The sequence below is a fragment of the Carettochelys insculpta genome, chromosome 16 (genome assembly GCF_033958435.1).
Source record: "Carettochelys insculpta isolate YL-2023 chromosome 16, ASM3395843v1, whole genome shotgun sequence".
Classification (NCBI taxonomy): Eukaryota; Metazoa; Chordata; order Testudines; family Carettochelyidae; genus Carettochelys; species Carettochelys insculpta.
In genome coordinates, this window is record NC_134152.1 from 3,989,127 (window position 1) to 4,009,222 (window position 20,096).

Below are 20,096 nucleotides of genomic sequence, written 5' to 3' on the forward strand. Positions count from 1 at the left end.
CTAATGTCCAATTATTCATGTCAACCAAGCCTACAGGTAAGATAGGACTCAGCTTGCTTATTACTAAGATTTTTCTTGGTGTTGGGGGGAATTTGGTTTCCTTTTTTCTCTGGGCTGAGGTCAACCTTCAGAGTTTAATTCTAGTTTCCAATAAGAAATTGTTTTAAATGCTCTCTTGTGTCCTCCAGTGTTCTGGAAAGGTTTTCAGTACCTGAGCTGCTTGCAATGAAGATGCCCAAGGTGACAGGCTTTCCTCTTACTCTTTGATCTCTCCATATCCTGCCAAACACCCAGAATCAGGGGTTTGTGTGCACTAAACAGCTTGCTCAGACCCTGGCTACTTGAAGAAAACATGCACCAGCATAATGAACATACATCGATGCCAAGTCCTGACGCAGACATGTTGAATGACACAAGGTGAGTTTTGATTGCTTAGCTCAATTTGGTGACCCTAATGTAGGGATAACTTGTAAGGCTGACAGACCAGGGTCAGTGCAAACCTGTGACCTTTGGAGCTAAAACCATGTGCTGTACCAGGTAAGCTAAAAGCTGGCTGGCTCTCAGCCAAGGCTGTAGAAGAGAGACTTCACTCTCCCTGGTTGGTGGTTTCAATGCCTCTGGGGTTACACTTGTATGACTTTCCTTAATGTAAATAGCACATTCGAGCTGGATTGGCTACTTCCTGAGAACTTGGACATAAAAGCTCTTCCACATGGACCAAATCTTGTCGCCTTTTGGGCAACATCTTCTGTACCGGTCTCCTCTTTGTGGATTCCGTTTCTCTTTAAGGCTGTAATAAACTTTTAACTTGAACAAAACAGCCAGAGCTCCTTTCAGAAGTTCTGGCCAGAATCCCTCCCAGGCTTCTGTTTGTCATCAGCTGATCACCTCCTGTCCCAGTTGGTATTTGTGGAATATTCAATTCTCTAGTGTGTTTCCCTAGTACTCCACTGCCTTCTCTGCTGAATTAAATTCGCACCTAGAAGGTTTTGGCTCTGTAGGTGGGACTACTGAATAACAGATATACACTTACAAATACAACAAATCTTGGCTGTTGTAACCCTCCCCTCACATTGAAAGAAACTTTCTTTTGTAATATGTCACCAAAAATGTAAATACCTGCTTTTCCACCTGTCTTCACAATCCCTTTTACTAAACCCAGAGACTCTCATTTGTCTGTGCTGGTAAAAGTGCCAAATGAACGGGTTTTGCCAGAGAATCTCATTGTTGTATTAGCAACGAAGGGTCCTGTGGCACCTTATAGACTAACAGAAAAGTTTTGAGCATGAGTTTTCATGAGCAGAGACTCCGAGCATCTGATGAAGTGAGTCTTTGCTCACGAAAGCTCATGCTCAAAACTTTTCTGTTAGTCTATAAGGTGCCACAGGACCCTTCGTTGCTGTTACAAATCCAGACTAACACGGCTACCCCTCTGATACTTGATTGTTGTATTGCAAATGCAGCAGCTGGGGGCTGTTCTAAATGTAGTTAGTTTAGAGATTGTTCCCTGTCCAATGACTGCCCAGGGCTTCTCCTTTGTATGTTCCTGATTGGATGGATGGTCGTGAGTGACGTCACTCGTCAAATGACGTGTATTACCAGCCGTCCAGTCTCTTCTGCAGCGCGGTGATGCGTCACCGTGGTCACATGACGTGCCTTGCTCCGCTGTCCGGGATGCCTGAGCCAGGTCACATGCTAAGCACCAGCCACTGCTGCTACCTGAGTGCTTCCCACGCCCCCCTGCTGTTCCCGGCCGAGTCTCCCCACTCCACTCGGGGCGCTGGGGACTGGCTCCAGCTGTAAGTAGCCTCTCCGATCGCTAGCTCCGGAGCCGGTGACGAAAGGTAGCTGAGAGATCCGGGGTACCTGTCAGGACACCCACCCTCTCCCCCGCGCCAGCCTCTCATCTCTGCCAGCCCCAAATGTGCCGGTTCCACCGCTCCCCCGGGCCGATCCAGTTACAGCCTGGCAAGTACACCCGGGACACCAGCAGCAACCAAGGCCCCCCGCCGGAGAGGGAAGGGATGGGGCTGGGAAAGTTAAAACCAGAGAAGGGGCGGTATAAAGGCCATGAGATGGGCTGCCTAGACCTGCCCCTCTGTGTGTGGCATCCCAGCCTGGGAAGAATGTATGGAAAAGGATGCGGGGGCAGGGTTCCCTGTGGGCTGAACACTCGAATGGTCACCCTGGAGCAATTCAGGTGCTGCCCAGCTGATTAGTAGAGCGTGGGCAGCCTGGTTTTGTATGGGTGGTGCAACAAAAGTTATTCTGCTCATGGGTGGTGTGTGTGTGTGTGTTTGTTTGTTTGTTTGTTTGTTTGTTTTTTAAAAGGAACACTGCTCAGAGGAGTAGGTATGTTAGTCTGGAGCTTCCCAAATAACAAGCAGTCCTGGGGCACCTTAGAGATGGACAAATTGATAAGCTTTGTGCTCTGCAGGTGCCTAGCAAGGGGACCTCTCCACACAGCAAATGTCTATGCTGGCGGGGAGGGATAGTCCCCTCCCCTTTCCTCGTGGGTACCCATGAAAGCTCATGACCTAATCAATTTGTCCATCTCTAAGGTGCCCCAGGACTCCTTGTGATCTCAAAGGAGGCAGGCTAAAACACTGTTTGGGCAGATTTTCCGAATAATGTGGCTAGTTCACAATAGCAGTAGCCACCGGTTGCATACCATGGATGTAGAATCTCTGTGCAAAAGGAAAGAACCTGAGGGGACTTTAGCTTCAAAAGAGAGAGAGCCCCTCTATGAAATCTCTGCAGTTGCCCCGATCTGACAAACATCCCTGTGTTACTTCACCCCAGGTCCCAAGGAAGTGAAATGAATGGCAGGAGCTGGCTCAAGGAACTGTTGGATGAAGATCTCTGGGAAGGGAAAGGGTGAGGAAGCAGTAAAGTCATTAAGAGGTTGCAGTGTTGTCAACTCTCATGATGATTGGCATTTCTTTTAAAGCTCTGGCATTGTGACTACATGAAAAGCTGTTGACACGTAACACGTGATCTTTAAAGCCTCAAAACCCAGAAAATTTTAATATTTATATATTTGAAGACTTGGGGTAGCAGTGCCTTAATTAAGGGGATGAGGCAGCAAGGTGAGTGGCAACATAGAACAAGTGACTGCTTCTGCTCTGCAGCTGCCTAGCACGGGGACCACTACACACAGCAAATGTCTGTGCTGGTGGGGAGGGATAGTCCCCTCCTATTTCCTCTCTGTGGGAAGCAGGTGCAGATGTGCCACTCTTCCTTCTGCCCAGGGCTTCTAAGGGGGAGAGACTTGCGACATTGATCTGTCTGGTTACTCTCTCGCGCACGCACGCACGCACTCACGCACGCAGAGAGAATCACTATCCTCTCCAATCCCCAGGCTTGTTCTGTTCTCTGCTGGGCCCTGGTCTCTGCCAGTAAGTTTCTGCAAGTGGCTTAGTATTGTTCTCTTCCTAAATCCAGCTTCCAAAGCGCCGGCTTTCCGACTGGGAGCACAGCACAAACCCTAGCACACATCTGGTATCAGCCTAAGGTGTTTCCTTTTGATGCAGCTGAAGTGTCCCCTTGGTAAAGAGAATCCTGATCTTGTCCATTTCTCCTCCCATGACCAGGATTTCCAGTTATCCCACTGGAGATGGGAGTTCCCGATCCCCCTCTCTCCAGGGCTCTGAGGAATCCTAGAACTGGAAGTAACTGTGAGAGGTCCTCAAGTCCAGTCCCCAGCCCTCGTGGGAGGATCAAGCACCATCGTTCCAGACCATTCCTGACAGGTGTCTGTCTCACCTGCTCTTTGAAATCTCCAGTGATGGAGATTCTACAGCCTCTCCAGGCAATTTATTCCAGTCTCCTATGCATGGGTGGAACCCAGGGGATTACAGGGCCTGGCACGTGACAGCAGTTCGGTCCCCACCACTGCCACATGAGCAGATGGAACAGGAGCGGCCTGGCAGTCTGGTCTGCTCCATTACACCACCCTCTGCTGCACTTGCCTTCTCAGTGGCAGCAGGAAGTAGATTGCCCCAACCACCGGGTGCTCCACGTCCCTCCGCTGTGGAGGAGTGAGGGTGCAGTGGGCTGAGAGGGTGGCGAAGAGAGGTGGAGCAGGCTGGGCCACTCTGGCTCCCATTGCACAGTTGGTGAGTGGGGTAGTGTGACCTCTGCTGCCACTGTGTCAGGCCGTGTAATGCCCTGGGCCACGTTTCTTGGGGGAGGAGCACGGGCTGAGCAGAGGTGGGAAAAGGGGTGGGGCCTGTGGCAAGGGGGTTGCCCCATGTCCTGGGGGGAATTGTCCCAGGCCCAGTGCCCCCCTCAGGATGGCCCTGGGCACTGCAGTCTGTTTTTAAGATGCTAGCATGAGTCATGTCCTCAAGCTGGGAATCATGCCCCAGGCCCAAAGTGTAGACACACCTGTGGGGTCACGTGTAACCTCTGTTCCTATTTAAATAAAATTTTCAGGTTATGTTCTTGTTCTAAGGTTTCCTTGTTCCTCCTGTGACTTGAAATATGAGGAAAGACTGAAAGAACTGGGCTTGTTTAGTTGAGAAAAGAGAAGGCTGAGCAGGGACATGGTAGTGGTTTACAAGTACTTAAAAGGGTGTTACAAGGAAGAGAGAGAAAAGTTGTCCTCCTTGGCCTCTGAGGATAGGACAAGAAGCAATAGACATAAACTGCAGCAAGGGAAGTTTAGGCTGGACATTAGGAAAAACTTACTAACTTTCAGGGTGGTTAAACACTGGAATAAATTGCCTAGGGAGGTTGTGGAATCTTCATCACTGGAGATATTTAAGAGCAGGTTAGACAGACACCTATTGGGTGATCAGTAGACTCTACAGGGCAGGGGACTGGACTCGACCTCTTGAGGTCCCTTCCAGTTCTAGTGTTCTATTATTCTCCCTTTGGATTCTCATTTTATTTACTAGGTGGTGGGGTTGTGAGTGAAAATGAGGAGAATCCACACCAGGAAGGTCCTGTGTCCATGGAACCACAGGGCACCTTGTCACTGATACCCCAAAGGACTATTTTCCAGAGTTCTGAGCAGGACCAAGCCTATCAAGGTCAATGCCAATCGGAAAGGCATCGGAGAACTCCTCCAGGGATGAAACATAGTAAATCAACTTCATGTGAGAAGGGTTTCAAGAGACTGCCTGGCCTTGTCCAACAGAGAAGAACCCGGAGGAGGAAGTCAGTAATATGTGGTGACTGTGGGAAAAGCTTCAGGGTGAGTTCCAACCTCAGACAGCATCAAAGGATTCACACTGGAGAGAAACCCTTTGGCTGCACCGAATGCGGGGAAAACTTCCGGCAGCGCTCACATCTTGTTCAGCACCAGAGAATCCACACAGGGGAAAGACCCTATGAATGTGCCGAGTGTGGGAAGAGCTTCAGTATGAGCTCCAAACTCATCCGGCACCAGATAATCCACACTGGAGAGAGACCCTATCAGTGCGCCGAATGCGGCAAGAGCTTCAGCGGGAACTGGCAGCTCGTCCAGCATCGGAGAGTCCACACAGGCGAGAGACCCTACAGCTGCAGGGACTGCGGGAAGACATTCAGCGTGAGCTCAGCCCTGACTCGGCACCAGCGAACCCACACAGGAGAGAAACCTTATGGATGCGCCGAGTGCGGGAAAACATTTGGACAGAGCTCAGAGCTGATGAAACATCAGAGAGTCCACACAGGTGAGAGACCGTATGAATGTGCTGAGTGTGGGAAGAGCTTCACAGTGAGCTCTGCCCTCATTCAGCACCGGAGGTTCCACCTGGGGGAAAGACCTTATGAATGTGCCGAGTGCGGGAGAAGTTTCACGGTGAGCTCCCACCTCATTCAGCACCGGCGGTTCCACACGGGCGAGAGGCCCTATGAATGTGTGGAGTGTGGGAAAAGCTTCCTTTGGAGATCAGCCCTGCTTCGACACCAGCGAATCCACACGGGAGAGAGGCCCTATGAGTGCACCGTGTGTGGGGAGAGCTTCCGGCAGAGTGCGCACCTCATCCAGCACCGCCGGATCCACACTGGCGAGAGACCCTACGCATGTGCCAACTGTGGTAAGAGCTTCACTGTGAGCTCCGCCCTCATTCGCCATCAGAGGATCCACATGGAGGAGGGTTCCTAAGTGTGGTCTGAAAAGGGGGAGCCTCCCCTTGGAATCTCCTCCCAGGGACTCCCAGTGGATGGAAACCAGTTGTTTCACTTCGGAGCTGTGGGGCTTTTCCCTGTTGATAATGAATGAAAAATGCCTTGCTCATGCTGCCCTGTAGGTAGTTGGGTTAGACAAAGAGTCAGCGTCAGTGCAGGCCGAAGAGCCATGTAGCACCCTGGGGTGTGGAGAAGAATGTTGGGGGGTAGGAAGCCAGAGGAAGGGCCAGGATGTGCTGAAGGGTGGGTCACTTCTGTGATGGAAAGGGAGTCAGGAGTGTAATGAATGTAATTTCTAATATATTTAAGAGAAATGAAAAGAGGAGCAGAGGCAGGGCCTCAATGAGTTGATCGTGGGAAGTGGACCATCTTCCAGCAGATAGAGCAGAAGGTGGAATATCAGGACTGTGGAGTTCTAGTCTCAATTCACAAATTCGTTTGGTAAGGCCGGGCAGCTCACGTCACCTCACCGTGCCTTAGGTCCCCCTCCCCAGTCTGTAAAATGAAGACTAGAATACTAATGATGATAATCACCCTCGCAGGAGGGTTTTACCATTTAATGTCTATATTTTCAAATAGTATCTAGAAGCTCATTGTGAGTTGGGGCTGTAATGTGCTAGATGGTGCCCAATGAAGTTTGCACAGTTTCTGCCCACAAACGTTTACAGCTTGGGAAACCAGCTTCCTTCCCTGGGATTCTGTGGCACTTACTGCTTACAAGAATCTTTCTTGATGTTGTGGGCTTGGAGGATTCGTTTCATGAGTTCGGTGTGGGTGTGGGGGTGTGTGTGTGTGGGTGTGTGTAAAAATCTGGGTTTCACAGGGTATCTGAGTGTGTCCAGTTGCAAAAAATGTTATTTTTACTGTTTTGTTTCTTTGTTTTTTAAGTTCTAATAAAAGTTGTTTAAAAAAAGACCCACATCTCTTCCAGTTTCCTGGAGATTTTTCTCACTCTCTAAAGAGGTATATCGAAAAGATCCATAGCTCCACTTAGTAGAAATCACTCCTCTGTCAAGCCCATTCATCAATGCTTTTGATCAAGAACCAAGGCTAGAAGTGAGATCAAGGCATTATTCAGGCTTGTGACCGCAGTAGTGACAAAGGTGAAGTGTCTTTAATGCTGTTACATCACTGCCATGGCCAGATATTGACACGCTGCACAGCATAAAACTGGCTCTCATCAGGGCAGCTCAAACCAAGTAGCATCCCTTTAATGCTAGCAGGGTGAATGTCCTTAAAGTAGACAGCATCCCAGCAAGGACAGCTCCTTCCTGAGAGGCTGATCTTGCCAGTGTCTTCAACACGGCGGTTTCCACTTCCATTTAAGAATTCAGCAAACTTTTCTTTAACTAAAAGTGCCTTTAAGGCATTCTGGCCAGAGTCAGCCTCTGGCTTTTGGTTCCCCTGGCATGGCTGGCTCCTGCTGCAGTGTTTTGGTGCTTTTAGTGTCCCCTTGTGCGAAGAGTCACCATGTCCTCTTTCCTTAATACTCAGCTAGCCCATTTTCTATTTCAGAGATTCCCTTGCAGGTTCTGGATTTGCAGGTCGGATTTATATAGGTTGAAACTCTCTAATCCAGAACCTCTCTTGCCAGATTACAGATGTTGCCAGGCATGATTTTAGTTAGCCAGATGACCACTTATCAGGGGTATGGTGTCATTTCCCAGAGCTCCATAAAGTTTGTTTGCAGCCACAAGCCCTGGCTCTGTGTTCTGTGCTGTTGTTTAGCTGTAATTTACCCCTAAATGTCTTCTAAGAGCCCAGTCAGCAAAGTGTTAGTAACACTGCTGGGCAATATTGACCTCCTGTGGTCCAGCAAATTCTCTTGTCCAACACCAGTCAGGTCCTGAGGCTGCTGGACAAGAGAGGTTCAAGCTGTCATTGCATCTCAACACTTGGGCTTCGATTTACATTTCTCCTGCTTATCTTTGTACAGATCAGCAAACGGAGCTTGTTGAAGAGAAGGTGACCCAGGTTAAAATCTAAAATGATTAGACAAAGCTTCTTTGTTTGAGATGAGTAACTTGCTTTGATCTGTCTGTTTTCACTCACTCAAATCCTTTTATTGTCAAACCCAGTGTAAATAGTATTTACTTGGGGGAAGCGACAGCTGCGCATCTCTCTCTCTTGTTGATAAAGGGGGCAAACGTTATGAGCTTTCTCTGTGTGTAGCTTTTATATAAAGTCAGATGGATTTATTTGGGGTTTTGATCCCTTTTGAGAGTTGGACTCCTGAGTGCCATCAAGGCTCTATAACTGGACCCTCCACACCTGAGCTGGTTCAACATCTGTGTTACTCTGCATGGGGGCTATTAGCTAATTCTCTCCCTTTTCTGGGGGAGATCAGAGGATCTGGCCCAGCAAGACAGGGTGGCGGGGTGCCCCAAGGACAGGTTGACAGGCTCAGTGGTGTGATTAGCACACCTAGTAACAGTCTCAACAGGACCTCTGTGATCCAGCCTGTCACAGAGAGGATGGATGGGAGAGAGCTGTAAGGGGTACAGGTGTTGGGAGTGTGGGAGAATGGGATGGGGAAGGGGGAGGATGGAGGCAAGATATGGGATGGGGAAGGATTAGGGAGGCCAGGTGCAGCAGAGATGGGGGAATCGGCTCCAAAGAGAGGAGGGATGAAGGCCTAGGAAGGACTCTGGAACAACATCCTAAGAGCAAGATGAGGTCCCATTTCTCAATGCAGCAAAAAACTGGAGTGAATCAGGCATGCGGTGAGGAGACGCTGGAAGAGTTTGAGCTGTGACCGGAGAGGCCGGACCACACTGCTGCGACGCAGACAAGCAGCCAGATTTAACCAGCGCCCAGGTGAGGCCGCAGTGGAAGGTCTGGGTGGAAGAGGGTGAGGCAGCACTCAGGGAGGCTGCGTCCAAGCCCCCCGTGCCACCGCTTTCCTGACAACCCTTCAAACCTAGCAGTCAAACCCCTCTTGCTGGCACTGCCAGCGCAGCTCGGTGCAGGAGCCCTCCTGCTTTGGTACAAGAGGGACCATGCCCAGGACAACAGCTCCCAGCCACCCCCTGGGACAAAGGGGCCTGGGAGCGGCTGCTGTTGTCACATGACCGTGCCTGGAAGGAGGGGGGGGGTTTAATCATCACCGCTGTCATGTGACGGGGGCCAGCCTGCTGCTGCTGCGGTTTCGGGGCTGCGCCTGATCGCCCGCGGGAGCCCGGGCGCGCCAGTGGCTCCGCTCCCCCGCTTGACGCCGGTAAGGCTCCGTTCCACGCCACGCGGGGGAGTGGTTCCCCCGGGAGGAAGCTTCCGAGGGAAGCCCCGCGCCGGGGCCGGAGGCTGCCCCGGCGCTGCAGACTCCAGCTCAGCGGGAGACTTCGGGGAACGTGCCTCTCCCGGGGCCCGCTGCACGGCCCGGCTCGGCCGGCTGCACTGGCATCCGTAGGGTCCCCTGGCAGGAGCCGGGCCAGCCATTGCAGCCGGAAATGGAAACCCCCGGGTCTCCCAGCAGAGTGGGAGGAGAGAGACGCTGAAAGGGACAGGAACAACAAGGAGAGACGCTGCTGCGGCCCGAGTCCTAGGCAGGGAGACTCCCCCCAGGGGAGCTTCTGCTCCTGCTCCTTTGCATGAGTGTGATCAGAATCGGGTCCAGGGAAATTACAGTAGTGTCGTGGGTCAGCTCACCCCGTGGAAGAGGCAGGCTCAGGACAGGAATAGAAGGGATCAAGTGGCTCTCAGGAGCAGAGCTGAGCATGTTTGTGCACAAGGAAAACCTGCAGGAGAATGTAGCATTGAAATGACCCAGTCCGCTTCTGACTGGTCTGCTGTTGTCCTTCCCAGCCTGACAGATTGGAGAATAGCTTATGGCATGTCACTCCAGGTCACCTGTTGTATTCATTTAACTGGAATGTGTGGGCTAAATGTGCTGACATAACCCATCCACTAACCAGTAAGAAGGTCTGGGGTTTGGTATACGAGACCTCAGCCTGCTTAGTACCATGGCAAATGCACCATTGGAACCTTTTATTAAAGATACAGAAAAGTGGGGGAAAACCAGGTAAAGCACTTGAAATATAAGGCGTTAAGTAAGGCTTGCATTTTAACACTATTTCTTCTTGCCTTTCTCTCTCGCTGGAGGAAGCTTTAGAAGGAAACAGTCCTTGTCTTTAACAGTCTCTTAGCTGCAGGTTGAACCTGTCTAATCCAGAACACTCTGATCTGGCAACAGCCACAATCCAGCATGATTTTACTTTGCCGAATGATTATTTATCATGGGTGTGGCCAGGTTTCCCATGGTCTCATAAAAGTTTGTTTACAGCCACCAATCCTGGCTCTCACTGTTCTGTGCTATGAGTTAGCTGTAGTTATCCCCACAAGAAGTCCTGTGGCACCTTACAGACTCTCAGATATTTTGGAGCCTAAGCTTTCATGGGCAAAGACCCGCATCATCAGATGCAATGTGGTGGAGACTCCAGAGGTCTAAGAAGACGTTGCATCTGACGAAGCAGGTCTTTGCCCACGAAAGCTTAGGCTCCAAAATATCTGTGATTCTGTTAGGTGCCGCAGGACTACTTCTTGTTTTTGCGGATACGGACTAACAGGGCAACCCCTCTGATACTTACCTCTAATTGTCTTCTAAGACCCCAGTAAGCAGTGAAGGTGTGAGTAACATGCTAGACAAAACTGACTTCCCGTGATCTGGCAGATTCTTTCAGCTGGTACCGGTCAGTCCCGAGGATGAGAGGTTCAACGTGTGGTATCAAGTGTGTTAATAACTATTCTTTGGAGGAAATACAAGAAGTTAATTGAGATGGGCTAGAGCTATTGTTGTTCGAGACTCATCCCATTTCCTTCCAAACAGTATTTTGGATTCAGCTAGAGCTGATAGGGATTGGGGTGTCTTCTGAGTGCCTCAGTCTAACCTGTTCTGCTCAGGACATCTCTGGAGATGAGAAAAACCCAGGGTCCCAAGAGGGGTGTGGAGGGAGTGGCAATTGTGATGATGAAGCTTGCTCCAGTAGTCTTGCTGTGTTCTTCTATTTTGTCCCCCTGAAATCTCTTTCATTAGTAACCGAAAAAAGGGAGTCATGCTTGAGGATGCAAAATTGCAGAGAGGGACCTTTGGGATGGAAAGGCCAAGGGTCCTCTGCTTGAACATTAGGGAAGAGAATGACCAGATTCTGCTAGCAGTGAAGAAACATATTTGCCCATACTTATCAGGAGGCTTGCGGTCTCTGGTGTTCCCAGGATGACTTCGCCTCTGGGTTCTTCTCTGGTTGCTGGAAGGCAGAAACATTCTATGCAGTAGCCATCAAGGAGCCCAAAAATGACTGAGTAGTTTGAGTTCGTCTCTGCTTTGGTGTTTTTCTGTCTCTCTCTTCTTCTTCTTCCTGCTTATTTCCTTCTCTCCAATCCCCCTTCCTTTTCCTGGATAATGCTTCCTCCTCCCTTCTCCCCTCTTCTTTCTTAATAATGTTACCCCCACTCTTCATCTATTAACTCTCTTTACTCCCATACCAACAGTTTCTTCATCTTTTGCACTCAGCCTCGTTTCTCACTCAGACCCCCCGAAATAGCTGCTCTTAGCCCTTGAGTACCTCCCATTCCAGCCTTCCTCACGCAAATCATACATCAGACATGCTGTTATGTACAGACCTAGCCACTAACGCACCAGTCTTCCTGCCTGTCAGGCCCCCATCTCTCACACAAGTTACCTTTCCATGCAGACACCAACCTACTTTCTTCTTTGGCTAGCAGAATCTTTCCCAGAGGGGTCCTGAGATCATTCCCAGTTGTCCCTTCCACATGGAAGTGGCAGAGATACTCTTCCCTGGTCTCCATTGAGGGGTAGGGTAAGAATGGGGAGACCAGGGTTGGCCTTTCTCCTTCTCCAAGTTGAAGGGAAGGGATCTCTGAGTCCTTGTCCGTTGTCTTTTTCCTGGATGAGATCAGGATGGACAAATGAGTGGGGCATGTCATTATTGTTCCTTATCTTCAGCAGTCCCATGGCCTAGACAGGGGGCTACCACCCTCAGCAAATGACTGGTTTCATGCTCCCAGTTCTGTATTCACTCCTGATGGTTCCATGAGTTTGTGGGCAGAAACTATATTTTCCAATCGCCTCCATTTGGAAAGGAGATTTAGAGGGACCCCACCACTGCCAATCTCCCTGTGTGCAGGGCTTCCAAGGGGGACAGAGCTGGGACATTGACCTGTAGCTGATCAGCCACACACATAGAATGGCTGTTCCTCCATTTTGGGTCCAATTCTATTCTTGAGGAGGTGCTGGCCTTTAACAGACTGGGCTTGAGATGTGCACGTGGCATACTAACACCCTACCATCACCCCACAGTGCGTGGAGATCTCCAGTTCTCCCATGGTGGGCCCAAGACTTCCACCAGGAGATAGTTCCTTTCCTTGCAGATTAACTGTCCCCCTCCCAGCAAAGAGAGGGGCAGGTTGGTTGCTTTTTTTTTTTTTTTGATAGCAAGATACGACAAATCCTCTTCTTGATGTTTTTTCCCTACCCTGGGCAGAATTTTCAATTACAAAACCTGACCTGATATAATTTCTCTTATAGAACAAGAGGAAGAACCGTGGGTTCCTGATCTCCAGAGCAGCAAGGAAAAGGAGATGCTGAGTGGCACCTGTGCAGGTGAGGAGTAAGCTAAGCTGCCTGGAGAACTGTCAGTGAGTAGAATTTAACTCTGGTTTTCCTCAAGAAATGCTGTGACCTTGCACCATTTTGTCCGCTATCGCAACCAACAGTCATCATGTTCTTAAGGCTGATATCTCTGAGGGCTTTCCAGGCATGCTACTTGACCTCAGGTGCGAGTCTGTGACCTCACTTATTTTTCCTCTGAGAGCTCAGGTAGAATGAGGAAGGTAAATAGGGTCGGTCGTCCCCCTGCCCCACGAGGAAGAACCTGCTCTCAGTTCACAACGATAGTCCTGTTTGAAGTCTGGAACACTTCTAGTCCTGAAATGCTATTTCAGGGTAGATGGTGAGTGCTCTTGGACAGAGACTCTACTTATTAGTTTCAGAGAGGTAGCTCAGTTAGTCTCTATCTTCAAAAACAAAAAGAAATCCTGTGGCACCTTATAGACTAACAGGTATGTTGGAGCATAAGCTTTCGTGGGCAAAGACCCGCTTCATGAGATGCATCTGATAAAGCAGGTCTTTGCCCATGAAAGCTTATGCTCCAAAATATGTTAGTCTATAAGGTGCCACAGGATTTCTTGTACGTATTAGTTGTTTGTATGGTGTCTAGGGCAGCGGGGGGTCCTGAACCTTGATTGGGTCTGCCAGTTGCTAGGAGCAACTTCCTGTCTTTTAACTGACAAACTATTTTTTTAAAAAGTCAAGTTGCCCTTTAAACAATATAACTTGATTTGTAGCATTTCCTCTACCATTTGTTACCAGGGCTTTGTGGCTCTACTGTTTGTTCAGAAGGTTATTTTCAGCAGACTTGAGAGCAGAACCATTAAAATAATAGAATCATAGAACACTAAAACTGGAGGGACTTTGAGAGGTCATCAAGTCCAGTCCCCTGCCCTCTTGACAGGACCAAGCACCATCTAGACTGTCCTCAATAGGTGACTGCCTAACCTGCTCTTAAATGTCTCCAGTGGTGGAGATTCCACAACCTCCCCAGGTAACTTATTCCAGTGTTTAACCACCCTGACAGTCACGAAGTTTTCTCTAATGTCCAACCTAAACCTGCCTTGCTGCATTTTAAACCCATTGCTCCTTGTCCCTATCCTCAGAGACCAAAGAGGACAATTTTTTTCTCCTCCTCCTTGTAACCATCTTTTAGGCACTTGAATACTACTATCGTGTTCCCTGTCTCCTCTTTTCCAAACTAAACAAGCCCGGTCTTTATTTCACTATCTTACGGTTCACCTGTAAAAGTAGCAGATACCATGTGGTCATATGGAAAGACAATACTCCCTTTCCCAAGGCTTTCTTTCTCTCCAGTGACTCATATGTAGACTCTCATGTTGTCCTAACAGGTGATGGGATTGGGAGTGAGAATGAGGAGGAGAATCCCAGCCAGGCCAATCATCAGTCAATGGACCCAGCGGGCACATTATCAGGAACATCCCAAAAGAATATTTCCCAGAGGCCTAAGCAGGATAAAGGTCAGCACAGATCGGAAAGGCATCAAAGAACTGCTCCGGGGAAGAGACGAGGTAAATCAACTCCATGTGAAATAGGTTTTAGGAAACTACCAGAGAGTATCCAGCTGGGAAATCCCAAGATGGGGAAATCAATAGTATGTGACGACTGCGGGAAGAGCTTCCGGCTGAGATCAACCCTCAGACAGCATCAAAGGATTCACACTGGAGAGAAACCCTTCGCCTGCACTGAATGCGGGGAAAGCTTCCGGCAGCGTTCGCACCTTATTCAGCACCAGACAAAGCACACAGGGGAGAGACCCTATGAATGTCCCGAGTGTGGGAAAAGCTTCAATATGAGCTCAAAACTCATCAGGCATCAGATAATCCACACCGGAGAAAAACCCTATAAATGTGCCGAATGCGGCAAGAGCTTCAGTGGGAACTCGCAGCTCATCCTGCACCGGCGAGTCCACACGGGCGAGAGACCCTACAGCTGCGGGGACTGCGGCAAGAGCTTCACTGTGAGCTCGGCCCTGGCTCAGCATCAGAGGATCCACACGGGTGAGAAACCGTATGAATGTGCCGACTGTGGGGAGAGCTTCCGGCAGCGCTCGCACCTAATTCAGCACCAGAGAACCCACACGGGCGAGAGACCCTATGAATGTGCCGAGTGCGGGAAGAGCTTCACGGTGAGCTCCGCCCTCATTCAGCACCAGCGTTTCCACACAGAGGAAAGGCCTTATGAATGTGCCGAGTGCGGGAGAAGTTTCACGGTGAGCTCCCACCTCATTCAGCACCGCCGGTTCCACACGGGCGAGAGGCCCTATGAATGTGCGGACTGCGGGAAAGGTTTCCTTTGGAGATCAGCCCTGCTTCGACACCAGAGGATCCACACGGGACAGAAACCCTATGAGTGTAACGACTGTGGGGAGAGCTTCCGGCAGAGTGCGCATCTCATCCAGCACCGCCGGATCCACACTGGCGAGAGACCCTACGCATGTGCCAAATGTGGGAAGGGCTTCGCTGTGAGCTCCGCCCTCATTCGCCATCAGAGGATCCACATGACAGGGAAGTCTTAAAAACAGGCTGAGAGTGGGCAAAGCTTCATGTCCGATATCCCTCCAGAGCCTCTACATGGACAGAAGCCAGGGATGTCTCTTGCGTCGTCCATACGTCTCTTCTTTCTTGACAGAGTTGAAAAAAACTCCTTGGTGAGTGGGGAGTGTAGTGGTCACTTAAAGGCAGGAAGACATGGCGGTGCAGGCAGAAGAGTCCTGTAAGGACCTGACACGTGGAGAGAGACATTTGCTAGGACTGAGGGCCGAGACCAGGAGGTGCTGTGGGTGGTAGGAGGATGGAGTGTTTAGGGATCAAAGGGAAGCCATTGGTGTAACTGGAGAGAAGTAATTTGGGGAAGGTTGTCAATAAACGGACATTTAAGACAAGCAAATTGCCCTAGTCCCTTGCGCACGGGGTGGGCTTCCGACGAGTTATACTGAGATTTTCACAGCTGGGGTTTTGGGGGGATCCCAGGGCTCCTGGCTTTGTAATAGCAGGAGGAGTGGGGCAGGAGTCAGGGCTATTCCATTTCTGGCTCTGGTAAGGATTGTTTTTTAGAGCGTTAGACAAGGAGGTAGAGAGTCAGGGCTTCTGGTTCTACTCCCAATTCTGTCAGCGATTTTTTTCTGTATCCTTAGCTCACATCACCATGGTACACCTTGGTTCTCCTCTCTGTAAAACTGTGAAAATAATAATCACCTACAACACAGGGGTATCATACATCAGGTTGAACCTCTTCAGTCCAGCAATCTGATCCAGTAGCATCCATGGTCTGGAACGATATTAGTTAGTTGGATGCCCACTTACCAGAGGTGCCCAAGATTTATGTGGTCCCATAAAGTTTGTTTCCAGCCACCAGTTCTGCGCTATAATTTTACCCCTAAATGTCTTCTAAGAGCCCAGTAAGCAGTGGAAAAGTGTTGGTAATTCTGCTCAATAATGACCTCCTGTGGTTTGGCAAATTCTCTGGTTCAGCACTGGTTAGGTCCCAAGGGTGCTGGACTACAGAAGTTCAACTTGTAGTTAATATTTATATTACAGTAGTGCCCATAGGCCCCAGTGTCAACCAGCGCCACTTTATGTTATGTGGTGCACAAACAGAATGACCTGGTTCCTGCCTGGAAGAGTTTACAGGTATTTTTTAAAAAAAGCTGCTCTTTTCTGGGATTCTCTTGTGCCGCTTACTGCGTTGGGACATAAACAGAGTTATGAAATAAGGGCTCTTTGCATTTTTCCTCTGAGTGTGGTTAGTGCTGCATCTGGAAATTCCACAGCAAACCAGATTTTAATACTAGTTTCAAAAAATATTTTTTAAAAAAAAAATTCCTAATTAAAAAAACAACTTAAAAATCCGTCTCTTCTCTGGTTTTCTGGAAAGCTTCTTACTGTCAATCAATAAGTCAAAAAGCTCCCCAGATAGGGACAGCATAAATCAGTATATCCCGCCCATTTCCAAGTGCTTGTAAACATCAGGAAGTGGGAACAGAAAGGATCATTCAGGCTATGGTTATATTACAGAATTTGCACAACTATAATAACTGTACAGGTGCTGCAGAGCAAAAAGTGGGGCTGTCCCCAGGCCAGATTAGTCTGGTAAGTTTCTTAATGCAGAAAGGGCCTTAGAGCTGGGATGGCTCTTCCTGAGAGACTGGTTATAGAGACACTTCTTCTGGAGTGCGCTGTCCCCTCCTTCCTGGGCAGCTCTTCAGCACCAGTCATCTCTCAGTGGTTTCTATTAAGAATTCAGCAAATTGTCTTTGTTTAAACTGAGCAGCTAGAGCATGCTCAGATGTTCTGGCCAAACTCCATCCCAGGCTTTTGGCTCCCATCAGATGACTGGCTCTTGCCTGCTGTTTTCTGGTAGAGTTTTTTTTTTTGTTTGTTTTTTTTTTTTTTAAAGAATCCTCCCAATTTCCTGTTGTATTGTCTGTTCCTCTGGATTACACCTTTCCCACCTTATAGTCTGCTGGCCCATTTTCTCTGTCAAAGTCCCCTCTTTGAGAGTCTGTCTCTATGGAACAAAGTCACCAATGGCAGAAAACAAAGTGTGATTCAGACCAGATGAAACAATGAGTTCATCAAAGCCCATGCTGATCCTGTATCATAGAATGCTAGAACTGGAAGAGACCTCAAGAGGTCAAGACCAGTTCTCTGCCCTCATGGCAGGACCAAGCACCATCTGTATCACCCAGGTTGGATATTTTTATTTAACCTGTTCTTAAGTATCTCCAATTGTGGAGATTCTACACCCACCCTAGGCAATTTATTCTAGTAATTAATCATGCTAACAGGTAGAAGAGAGAGAGAGCCCTGTTAGTTGTATCCTAACAAAATAACAAAGCGGTCATGTAGCACTTTAAAGACTAACAAAATAATTTATTAGCTTTTGTGGGACAGACCCACTTCTTCAGATCTGACAGAAAATTTTTCCAAACATCCCGTCTGAACCTCCCTGGCTGCAATTTCAGCCCATTGCTTCTTGTCCTATTTGCAGAAGCTCAGGAGAATTTTTTTTTTCTCCCTCCTCCTTGTAACGTCCATTTTAGGTACTTGAAAGCTACAAGCACAGGTAGGTTCCTGCCAAATTTATGGTCCATTTTGGTCAATTTCATGGTCATAGGATTTTAAAAATTGTAAATTTTATTATTTCAGCTATGTAAATCTGAAATTTAAGGGTGTTGTAAGAGTCCTGATCCACAAAAGAGCTGGGGGGTGGGATTTGATACTGCTACCTTTGCTCCTGCGCTGCTGCTGGGTAGCTGGAGAGCAGCAGCTGCCGGCCAGGAGCCGAAGGCAGAGTTGCTGCTGGCTGCAGCAGTAAGGCTGGCATGATATGCCGTTGCCATCTTTACTTCTGCACTGCTGCCTGCAGAGCTGGGGCCTCAGTCAAGAGCCAATGCCCTCTGGCCACCCAGCTCTGAAGGCAGTAGCACAGAAGTAGGGGTGGCATAGCTGTTTGCTGGTGGGGTGCAGCCTTCAGAGCTAGGTGCCTCGCCATAGCTGAGGCTCTTTGCAGAGAGTAATGTAAAAAATGGCATTACCTCTTTCTGAGTCCCCAACAACTCAGAAGAAAATGATCTTATGTCCAAAGAGATTAAGCCAAATCTGCTTGACAGGAAGTAGTACTAATAATGAATGACATCAGCTGAGGTATTGAATACGTCTTACTTCAGTCTTCACCAAAATGGTTAATGGTGTTCAGCTCAATAGAATTAACGTCAAGGGAGATGGACCTCAAGTCAAAATAGGGAAAGAATAGGACAGAGAATATTTAGATGTACTCAAGGCAGATGGTCCTAATGACATTCATCCTAGAGTACATAAGGAACTAGCTGAAGCAGTTACAGAACTGTGTGAGAATGTTTGGAAGACAGGTGTGATTGCAGAAGAAATAACAACTGCCTTTAAAAAGGGAAGGAGCTAAGGAAGGATAAACCAGTCCGTTTAACTTTACCTGGTAAGATACTGGAGAAGATCGATCAATTTGTAAGCTCCTGAAACTAGGGTTATAAGCAATTTTCCCTCTATTTTTTTCATCCATGTGTGGAATAAATTTTGTTATGGGTGCTGTGGCCTCATCCACCACTCTCTTCCACTCTGGACCCCTCAGCTCTACCCCTGTATCCTGACCTCTCCTGCACTCCAAACCGCTGCTTCCCAGTCCTACCCCAGAGCTTACCTCTCTAGCTGTAGCCCTCACCCCTCCCTGCACCCCAACACCCTGCCCTAGGCTGGTGTGAGTGAATGAGGATGGGGGGGAGGGAGAGGATGGAGCGAGCTGGGGGCAGGGCCTGGGAGAAGGGATGCGACAGGGGACAAGTCAAGGTCAAGGCCACAGCCCTGCCAGGGCACTTGGGTGCTGGCAGGAGCAAGGGACCACGACACCACGTGGGGGCGCAGGGTGTTGGCCAGCTCGGCTCCCCTGCGGCCGCGGACCCCATGGGAATGTGGGCGGGGCCAAAAGGAGGGGCGGGGCCTCCCCAAGGGGGTGGGGACTGTTACGTCACGGCTCCAGTCACCTCAGCCTGGGCTGAATGACGGTCCAGAGAAGCGCCTCTAGCTCCGCCCCTTCTAGCAGGCCCGGGCGGCTGCGGCGTCAGAGCGGCCGCGGGTGAGTGGGGCGGGGGTTGGCCCTGAGGGGCCGCGGAGCTCGGGCGCTGAGGCGCGTGCCCGGCCCCGTGTCCGTGGCAACGGGCGTGCAGCGCGCGGGGGGAGCCCGGCTGCGGCCCGCGCCCGTCCCGCCAGGCCCGTGTCTGGGCGGCCCCCCGCCCGGCGCCCTCCTCTCCGCCGGGGCTCCGCGCAGCGCGTCGTGGGCAGGGCCGCGCCGGGCCCGGGGCTCTGGGGGTGTTCAGGCCTCGTCCCCCGCCTCCCGCTCCGCCCGGGTAGCCGGCTGGGAGCCGCGTGCTCGCGCGCGTGGATTCCCCCCCCCGCCGGCCCAGCCCCGCTCCCGCTCCCCGCCAGAGCAGCCGGCGCGACCCCGGGGCCTGTCGCTGAGGTACCGCGGTGGTCCCCTGTGCCGCCCACGGCAGAGCGGCCCAGCAGCCTGCTCCGTCGTGCGGCCCCCCGCCCCCCGCGGCCTGCTGCGCCTCCGCTGGGGCGAGGGTGCTCTGCGTCCCGCCAGGGCTGAGAAGCGGCGGGGCGGGGGGCAGCGTGCTGGGCTGGTTGTCGTGGTTTGCTGGATCAGTGAGACCCTGCTCCAGCAGCCCGCATCAGGGCGGATGCCCGGGCACATCCGAACTTGAACTAGACCTCGGGCTGTCCGTTGGCGGCAGCCGGTTCCCCGGCGGTGAAAACGCTGTGGTTGCTGGGGGCTGCGTGACTTCCAGAAATAAGGCATG

General features: G+C 50.3%; 2 protein-coding genes across 5 annotated transcripts in view; both read left to right on the forward strand.

Moving 5' to 3' along the window:
• Window positions 1-16,604, forward strand: LOC142021509 (uncharacterized). The gene is made up of 6 exons (XM_075010363.1): window positions 1-417; window positions 1,527-1,968; window positions 2,803-2,877; window positions 4,902-6,086; window positions 6,283-6,291; window positions 14,356-16,604. Exons 3-6 carry the CDS (start codon window positions 2,823-2,825, stop codon window positions 15,276-15,278), a joined length of 2,172 nt encoding a protein of 723 aa, XP_074866464.1. The 5' UTR covers window positions 1-417; window positions 1,527-1,968; window positions 2,803-2,822; the 3' UTR covers window positions 15,279-16,604.
• The window catches only part of HMOX2 (heme oxygenase 2), a 22,205-nt gene continuing 14,818 nt past the window's right edge, over window positions 12,710-20,096 (forward strand). For 2 of the 4 annotated variants that reach the window (XM_075010370.1, XM_075010378.1), the window contains exon 1: window positions 19,268-19,369. The gene's annotated coding sequence lies outside the window, so the exon portion shown is untranslated. Of the gene's footprint in view, window positions 12,734-19,267; window positions 19,370-19,412; window positions 20,092-20,096 lie in introns of those variants that run through there. The other 2 variants (XM_075010375.1, XM_075010371.1) reach the window with 2 other exon arrangements.